We start from the raw sequence: 9362 nt of genomic DNA on the forward strand, positions 1-9362 counted from the left end.
CACAAACGATAGCAGTAAAACCTGTCAAAACAAATTAAACTTACATGTGCTTTGCATTAGCATCAATCCATAACACCTGTTGGCTGCACTATTATACACTTGTAGGAGAAAAGTGTAGAAGCTATGGTAGAATACTTAAAACCTGTCAAATTAGTTGTAAAGTTGTGTATATGATTTGCCTATATATTGAATTCAAGTGTTCAACCAAACCATTTAGCAAATTTTCTAAACTCTTCCCTTGATCTGTTGGAACCAATAATAATGTTGTTGATGATAAATCAGTCGTATGATATGTGGCTAAGTCATTTAACAAATTTTCTAAGGGTTGGTAACAAAAACACTAGCTAAGTGTTATAAGTATTTGATTTTGGAAATAAGAGACATGGCAATATTTATTATTCTAAATCAAACAGATCAAGTTTATATTAGAGTATTTTTTTAATTTTTTTTTTTGAAAGAAGTACTTCATAACTTTAAATCATTTTAGATCAACTACTTTAGAAATCAAAGTACAATGCAACAATTGTACACTCGATTTGCTTCATATGTAAAGGGTTTTCGAGTTAAAAATTACAGATGTCAAAACTACACCCGATTCGAAACCGACCCAAAAAATAACCAATTCAGATTTCGTTCACATGAACTTAATAATTTAACATGATTTAACTTTAAAAATAGACCTAGCCTGAACCAACCCGAGTTCACCAAACCCGATCCAAATGCTCGAATTGACACTATTTAAAATCCTCACTGACTCGAGGAGCGGCTACATGTACGAATTGCGGAGTACAGAAGTTGAGACGTGGTAACTGGTATTCTGGTAAGTAGTTTCCTTTGTTTAAGAAAACAAATGCCAAATAGGGGGCAAGTGAATCTAAATTAGCACCATATATTAAAGATTTAAAAGGCATCTTTTACGTAAAAGGTGGTGAAGTCATTGAAGCAAATACGTACTTAATTAATGCCACTCCTTCCCCACTATTTTCTTATTATGAGCTCTTCATTATTATCATCGTAATATAAAAAAAACATAGTATAAAATTAACATTTTTTTTTTTTATCATTTGTATCAACATCTCGCGTCACACAAGCATTATACTAATGGATAGATGTTATATTATACATGAGTATTACTAGTATATTATTTTAACTTTTGCACTAATCACATATCAATTTGACTTGATATCATACATTCGTACTACTTCTCCTATCTCATATGACACTGTCAAACATTGCACAAAAGTCAATACACTAGTTTGACTTTATTTTTATATAATTAAACATTAATGAAAATTATATTAAAAATTATATTATGAAACTTTATATTAAAACCTATTTAACAATATATTTTGTGATAAAAATATATTTTTATTATGTTAGTAAAAAAATATAACCAAACCTAATAATGTATGAATAGTGAAAAAGAAGTCCAATGTCTCATATAGTATGAGATAGAGGGAGTATTATATTATAAAAGACAGATGTTATTATGTAAAATTTTACTGGATTAGTCACAATATATCCAAAATATTAACTTTTTACTTGGGGAGTATTCCGGCCTTAAGCTAATTGACATTGACTAAACTATAAGTCAAACTCGAGCATATATAGAAATCTAGTCGATACATCAACCCTTGGTATTTGTGATAACCTAAAAAAATGGAGAAACAAGAGAATCCATCATCACCTATTCTCTCTCTTAGCCTACCACTACCCCAAGAAAATAAAAAAATTCATGATTTCATGGAGATTGACCTGAAAAATGAAAAGGGAAGTTATAATAATAGTTGTAGTTTAGTGAAAGAAACAAAGAAACAAGTATGGTTAGCAGGGCCATTGATAATCGTTGGATTATTAACGTTTTCATTGCATGTAATTTCTCTCATGTTTGTGGGGCATCTTGGTAATTTATCTCTTGCTGCTGCTTCATTGGCTACTTCCTTTGCTTATGTTACTGGATTCAGCGTTTTGGTTAGTTGCTCTTCATCTCTTTAACTAACTCTTTTTGTGCTTTTTATAGTAATACTAAATATAGATCTGAATTGAAGTTTTTGTATATATAGTTCCTTTGTTTCTACTTTACCTATAGATTACGAGTACCAAAATATATATATATATGTGTGTGTGTTGTCATAATATATATGTGTGTGTTGTCATAATATATAACTTGTAAATTGTGAGAACAAACACAACATTGATATCATAAGCTTAGTAATTTAACAAATTAAAGCTTATAGGTGGCAAATGAATCGTTTGGTTTGAATTTGGCTGATTTGAGAGAGGTCCATTTTAGTCAAGTTACTTTGGGGGTTATAGTCAATTTGCTTGCTATAAATTATAGATGATCAATCTTAGCTTTGTTCATTCAAGTTAAGTTGAATCGAGTAGATAAAATATTGATAAGAGTCTAATTCAGGATTTCAGGTCATCCAATTTAAGGTACAATTGGATTAGTTTTGATTGTTTTTGGAAACTCTAGGATAAGTGTAACTACTTCGTCATTCGTTTGCAAATAAACTTAATAGCATGACCTTTGACACATTTTGGTCATTGTAAAAAGCCCTTTAATTTTCTGGTAAACAAGAGTTGTAAGTTTAATAGCTAGTTATAATATTGAAATTGGTATTGTAGATTGTAGATTAGTGTAGTATATGCCTACATTCAACCCCAATTTTTTGTACTAATTTATGACATATTGTTGAATCCCATTGTAGCCCACTTATGAGTGTCCCACATTGGAGAAAGAGGGGAGAAGGTTCCACTTTATAAGGTAGAGGAGTACCTCCTACTATTGCCAATTGGTTTTAGTATGGAAGCTCAAAAGCCTTGTTTGTGGACCAAACTCTCCTCCTCCTTATTCGGGTTGCCCAGGCCCATTTCATATTGTTTCAAAATTTAACACATATGTTCTTTATTTCCCCTTCTTTTGAGCAGTTGGGAATGGCAAGTGCGTTAGAAACTGTATGTGGTCAGTCATACGGTGCAAAACAATACAAAATGGTAGGCGTACACACACAAAGAGCCATGTTGGTGCTTTGTTTAGTAAGCGTCCCAATCTCCATAACATGGTACAACACCAAATATATTCTAGTTGTTGTTGGACAAGACCATATGATAGCATCAGAAGCTGCATCCTACGTTAAGTTCATGATCCCAGGCCTCATCCCCTACGGTTTAATTCAATGTCTTTTTCGATATTTTCAAACTCAAAATATGGTCTTTCCAATGATACTAAGTAGTGGAATTACTTCATTATTGCACATAATAATATGTTGGTCATTGGTATTTACATTTAGCCTTGGAAGCAGAGGAGCTGCCATTGCTAATGTTGTGTCATATTGGATCAATTTGATGATATTAGCTCTCTATGTTCAATATTCTTCGTCGTGTTCTAAGACTTGGAATGGCTTCTCGATTGCATCCTTACAAGGTATACCGGCCTTTTTGAGACTTTCCATACCTTCAACCGCTATGCTATGGTAAAGTTTGTTTACCATGCTTGAATCCTTTTTTTTTCTCTCCCGACATATATCTATATTACCTCCGTTTTATATTAGTTGCAAATTTGGGGTATTATTTGTGAGATATAAAATATTTCAAAGTTACAACTAATATGATGAAACAGAGGTAGTAAATAAAAATTGAATACAACAAGTGTATGTGGCACTGAATACAAGATTACCAACAAGTTAAGATTTTTCTCATTATTTAATAAGACAATTTGGTAAGGCTTTTACCTTAGATTTTAAAAGGGTTCTTTTTCAAATCGTACCAATTAAGGTTGCTTGGAGCCTCGGAGGGGAGGAATTCCTAAATTTTCCCACATGTTTCCGATTATATGGCCTATTTTGCTCTTACGTAAATTCTAAAGCATTATGAGTTTTCTATGTATTATTTTCAACAGCTTGGAATTTTGGTCATTCGAGATGGTCATCCTCTTATCAGGCTATCTGCCGAACCCAGTATTAGAAACTTCAGCACTCTCAATATGGTTAGTACTTAAAAACATGTACACCATAGTAGAGTGGGTATTTGATATGTTATGCTATGAATTTTGCAGCCTCAATCTCATTACACTTGTTTGGGTTATTCACGAAGGCTTGAGTGGTGGAGTGAGGTAAGTATTTCAATATCAAAAATCTTTTGTATGCGCCAATGCCTCCAAGTTAAGTTAGGGCAATTTTTTATTTACATACCGGCGTACCCTGTTGTGATTTAACTTTGATTCAAACATATTTTAATCGTTAACTTCAAACTTTATATGATTTTCCCAAATCAAGTCATTATCAATCGTACTAACAAGTACTTTTTTTTTTGAAAGAACCGTACTAACAAGTACTATCCATAATAATATGGGAAATTGATTTTGGCACACCATTTATTAATTTTAGCACACCCCTATGTGAGTAAAGCATAGAAAACTGTGCTCTCACATAAGGGTGTGCCAAAATCAATTGGGGGTGTGCCAAAATCATTTCCCAATAATATGCTATGACTTATAACCAAATGTAACCTAAAGTGAGCCCACGAAAACAATATTTTCTATTAGGTCTTGTTTTTTGAAGATATTTTCAGTTCAATTTAGTTTATTTCAATTCAGTTTAGCTTAGTTCAGTTTAGTTTAGTTTAGCTCAATTCAGTTTAGCTTAGTTCAGTTCAATTTAGTTTAGCTTAACTTAGCTTAGCTTAGCTTAGCTCAGTTCAGTTTAAATATTAGTTTAATTAGCTCAAAAGAATAGGGTAATTATCCTTTGGATTTTTTAATTTGTGCTTAATATCTCCAGCACTCGAGTCTCCAATGAATTAGGAGCTGGTAATCCACAAAGTGCAAGATTAGCCGTTCATGTGGCTTTAAGTATGACGATTTGCGAGTGCATTTTAGTGGGAGTAATTCTGATGATGTTACGAGATGTTTGGGGTTATGCATACACTCAAGATTTGGAAGTTGTCAAATACTTGGCTACTATGATGCCCTTAATAGTTATAGCCAATTTTTTAACCGGAGTAACCTGTGTCCTTTATGGTAATACTGCTCTTTTCTTTACTCAATATTATTGGTTCAAATTTTTTCACTTGTTTCTCTTAGCTTTTTGTATACCATTACAAATTTTTGTATGCGGCTTGTCACATGGTGCAACAGGGGGTACTTGTATGGTGTTACTGTAGGTGTTATCTGTATTCTGGTGTTACTTGTATAGGTGTTACTGGTTTTGTCAGGGGTTTCTTGTATTCTAGGGTTACTTGTATGGGTGTTACCGGTTTGTGTCAGGGTTACTTGTATGGGTGTTACCGGTTTTGGTCAGGACTCAGGAGTTACTTGTAGGGTGTTATTGGTTTGATACGAGGTTTTGGTCTGGGGTTACTTATAAGTGTTACTCAACCCATTCAAGTAATCCATACAAATAACCCCAGAATACAAGTAACACATACAAGTAACCCCAGAATACAAGTAACATTCCACAAGTAACACATACAAGTAACTCCAGAAACAAGTAACCCAGAATACAAGTAACCTTTGTCGCACCATATAGCCTGCCGCACTGGAAAAAGCTCTGATATACCATTGTTTCGACATTTTAATTGTTGCTTATACTCGTAACTCACGCGTTTATGGTTGTGAACATGTAGGTATTGCTAGAGGATGTGGTTGGCAAAAGATTGGTGCATATATCAGTCTAACTTCCTTCTATCTCATAGGCCTTCCGATTTCTATTCTATTAGCATTCCTTATGCACATTGGAGGGAAAGTAAATACATATTATTTTTTTCCTTTTACACTTTATTATTTGACTTCGAACATATATTGTCAATTGATGCTTTGCTGATCATGTTATTTGTCCTTGAAACTCTCTATCTATCCTTTTTTTGTTGTAGGGTCTCTGGTTAGGGTTCATCAGTGCGTTCCTCATTCAAGTCTTATCTCTATCAGCTATTACAATGAATACAAATTGGGAGAAAGAAGTAAATCTTTCTAGCTATTCTAATTTCTCACTAATTTCTTCAAAATCTTGACTTGATACTTAATAATCATTGTTTGCATCATTTGTGCTTTGATACTGAAGTTTATATTCAATTTTAAGTTCCACTTTACATATGATCGTTCCAGTATATAAAACTATAACTCGAAATATTATTTAAAAAAGGTCGTTTTTACGATGAACAATACTTGTAAAAAAGATCACTATTAACTAATATAGTGGATTGGATGCACATCATTATTGTATATATTATTATATTTTTATTTGTGGATTTTTGTCCATGCATTTTAAGTTTTTAAGTAGTGATTATCTTGTCTCTAATCTTGTCTTACATAATCTTTTGTTTTCTCCAGGCCAAGAAAGCTACAATTAGAGTTTTTGGATCCAATATTCTTGCAGAGGAATCACAAGCTCTATATATCATGGAAGATGGAAGACCCCTATGCCAGGATAGAGATAAAGGAAGCAGAGTGGATCAATGGCAATCCACATGCAACACATAACTGATGCATATGGCTGGATGAGGAAGTTCATGAATAATTACCCTAGTCATAAATGACAATAACAATTGTCCATTGATATTTTTACACCTCATGTTGGTATAATATTGTACCAATATAAAACAATTCAAGTAGATTAATAATTTTTCAAACAAAACATTGAGACCAAGCATTTCCCATAAAGATATATGAATTTGACAAATACATAACATTCAAATAGATTAATGAATCTTTCATCAAAACAACTATCGTTGAATAGATCTTACACCATTATTGTACATCTCTCGCACAAATCATTGAAATATACAACTTTTTTGGGGTGAAGATCTAATAATTATTTGTTTGTAAGCAATAAGATAATTTCTATCTGATTCATTAGATTGTCTTCAAAAAACTTAAAACTCTTGCGATATCGTATGATTCTTTATCAACTGATCAAATTAGCAGTACTCCACTATTCCTAAACTAAACTCGTACTAATACTCAGCAAATCCTACCATAATGGAATTCACTACATTCAAACAATGTAGTTTATTGATATTTAAGAGATTTTGACTTTTAATATCTTTAAAAAAAACACTTATAGATTTTTATTACCTTTATAAAATTTTATTTTACTAGGGCAGTTGACGCGCGCGATGCGCGCGAAGTGATTTGCCCTTTCTTGATGTCTATATTGGGTTGTGTTTAAACTTTTCGCAACATTGGGATTTTAGGGAAAATAGTTTGATAAATTAATGGAATGTGTATTTAAAGTTTTCGTTTTTTCCTGCACAACCTTTCTTCAAGAAACATCAATGCAATTATTCAACAGTGTAATATTGCAAAAACATCTACAAACTTAATTAGAAATGGATTAAATACAATTCAAAAATCATAGAGCACATATTATATACTAAAAGAAGTAATTTAACATTACATATGCAATAGTAGAACAATTTTTTGGAACATTTACTATTTGAAAGTCTATACTCTTACCCAACCTAGTAATTACTCTACATAAATTATATGAGATTAACTATATGAAACTAAAAAAGAGAAACAATTACACCCTGCAACTCGCATAAACATTAACATTCATGCAACAATTAGATAAAATAGTCCCTTGGTAGTTGGTAATAAATCATCTATTCGTACATACAATTTTTTTTTTCATTTTAAATAATAATAATAATATCATATGAAGTGTAAAGCATTAATTTTTTTTTATTTAATAAAAAAAAGCATTACATATATTTTGTAAAAAAAAACCGAATTAATTGATGATGTATGTTTAATGAAAAAAAAACATTAAATATATTAATGATAGTAAACATATTATTGAGGGTAAAAAAGTAAATATACATTTTGCACACAATTTTGTACACAATAGTGAGGGTATAATTGGTAGCACACTATTCCTAGCATTAATTTTTTTTTAATTAATAAAAAAAGCATTACATATATTTTGTTAAAAAAAACCGAATTAATTGATGATATATGTTTAATGAAAAAAAAAACATTAAATGTATTAATGATAGTAAACATATTATTGAGGGTAAAAAAGTAAATACACATTTTGCACACAATTTTGTACACAATAGTGAGGGTATAATTGGTAGCACACTATTCCTAAGAGTTATTTTCTACTTTTTATAAGGTAGGGATTTTACTACCATCAACAACACAAAAAAAATTATTTTGCTCCCACTAATAGTTTTTGTCAAAGAAACCGGACATAAATCGTTAGTGGAGCCCACTCTCTAACGTTAAATTATTTTTTCAATTTACGTGTCGAAAAATATTATTGTATGTTAAGGTTTTGAGGGTCATTTTATCCCTTATCAAATTGACCTTGGAATTATCAAAAGATAACGCAAATTACTCGAGTAAGGTTATGAGGCTATTAGCCCTTAAATTACAAATAGGCACACAACAAACAAAACTTTTGTATACATCCTTGCGTACATTAATATTACTGTAAATCGAGATACTAACTTTTATTGAATTTAGTGTAACTTTTAGACTGTTTTGGGTAACATTATTAATAAAGCATAAATAACTTTTACTATATAAAGATAACTTATATATATACTCATATGTAACTTATATACCTAGGGCCTGTTCTCATTAACTGAAATCAGCTGAACTGAACTGAATTGAATATTTTATAAGAGAAGGAAATTGAGTGCTGAACTGAACTGAATTTCAATTAATGAGAATAGACCCTTAGTCTATTAGATAACGTTCATTCATTATAGGGTAACTTTATAGCGAAGGTACAACATTTTATTACACACATCCGATTTTTTAATATTTTTTTAATGTTTGTCCACACCAAAATGGATTGATACACTGCAAGAATACAAGTCCACAACCAATCAAATCTCTACCTTATAAAAAGTACAAAAAAACTCTTATGAATAGTGTGATGACTTTTTTACCCCTAAAAATGTTTATTTACCCATATACCCATTTATGTCATATTAACTACTATTGTCTATTATGCTTCCCTTATTTATTTCTCTTAGTTTCTTTAGTCTTCCTTTCCTTCCAACTTCCAACGCTTAAAGTTATTTTTCTTCTATCTAATGTTAGAAGGCAAACCTAAAAGTACAAAAAAACTCTTATGAATAGTGTGATGACTTTTTTACCCCTAAAAATGTTTATTTACCCATATACCCATTTATGTCATATTAACTACTATTGTCTATTATACTTCCCTTATTTCTCTCTCTTAGCTTCTTTAGTCTTCCTTTCCTTCCAACTTCCAACGCTTAAAGTTATTTTTCTTCTACCTAATGTTAGAAGACAAACCTATTTAACCTGATAATAGTCTTCTTCAAGGGGTGGGGGAATAGGTTGGATATAAACCACTTTGTTAATATTTTCATTAAAAAGAAAT

General features: G+C 31.2%; 1 protein-coding gene across 1 annotated transcript; it reads left to right on the forward strand.

Annotated features, from left to right (window-relative positions):
* The first annotated feature begins 1659 nt into the window (after positions 1 to 1659).
* Positions 1660 to 6481, forward strand: LOC145610520 (protein DETOXIFICATION 16-like). Its single transcript, XM_081665843.1, has 8 exons — positions 1660 to 1971; positions 2935 to 3479; positions 3905 to 3991; positions 4061 to 4117; positions 4785 to 5023; positions 5629 to 5747; positions 5875 to 5961; positions 6332 to 6481. The coding sequence occupies exons 1-8, from the start codon at positions 1660 to 1662 to the stop codon at positions 6479 to 6481; spliced, it is 1596 nt and encodes a 531-aa protein (XP_081521969.1).
* The last annotated feature ends 2881 nt before the right edge of the window (positions 6482 to 9362 follow it).

The sequence above is a fragment of the Chenopodium album genome, chromosome 24 (assembly GCF_948465745.1).
Source record: "Chenopodium album chromosome 24, dcCheAlbu1.1, whole genome shotgun sequence".
Taxonomy (NCBI): domain Eukaryota; kingdom Viridiplantae; phylum Streptophyta; class Magnoliopsida; order Caryophyllales; family Amaranthaceae; genus Chenopodium; species Chenopodium album.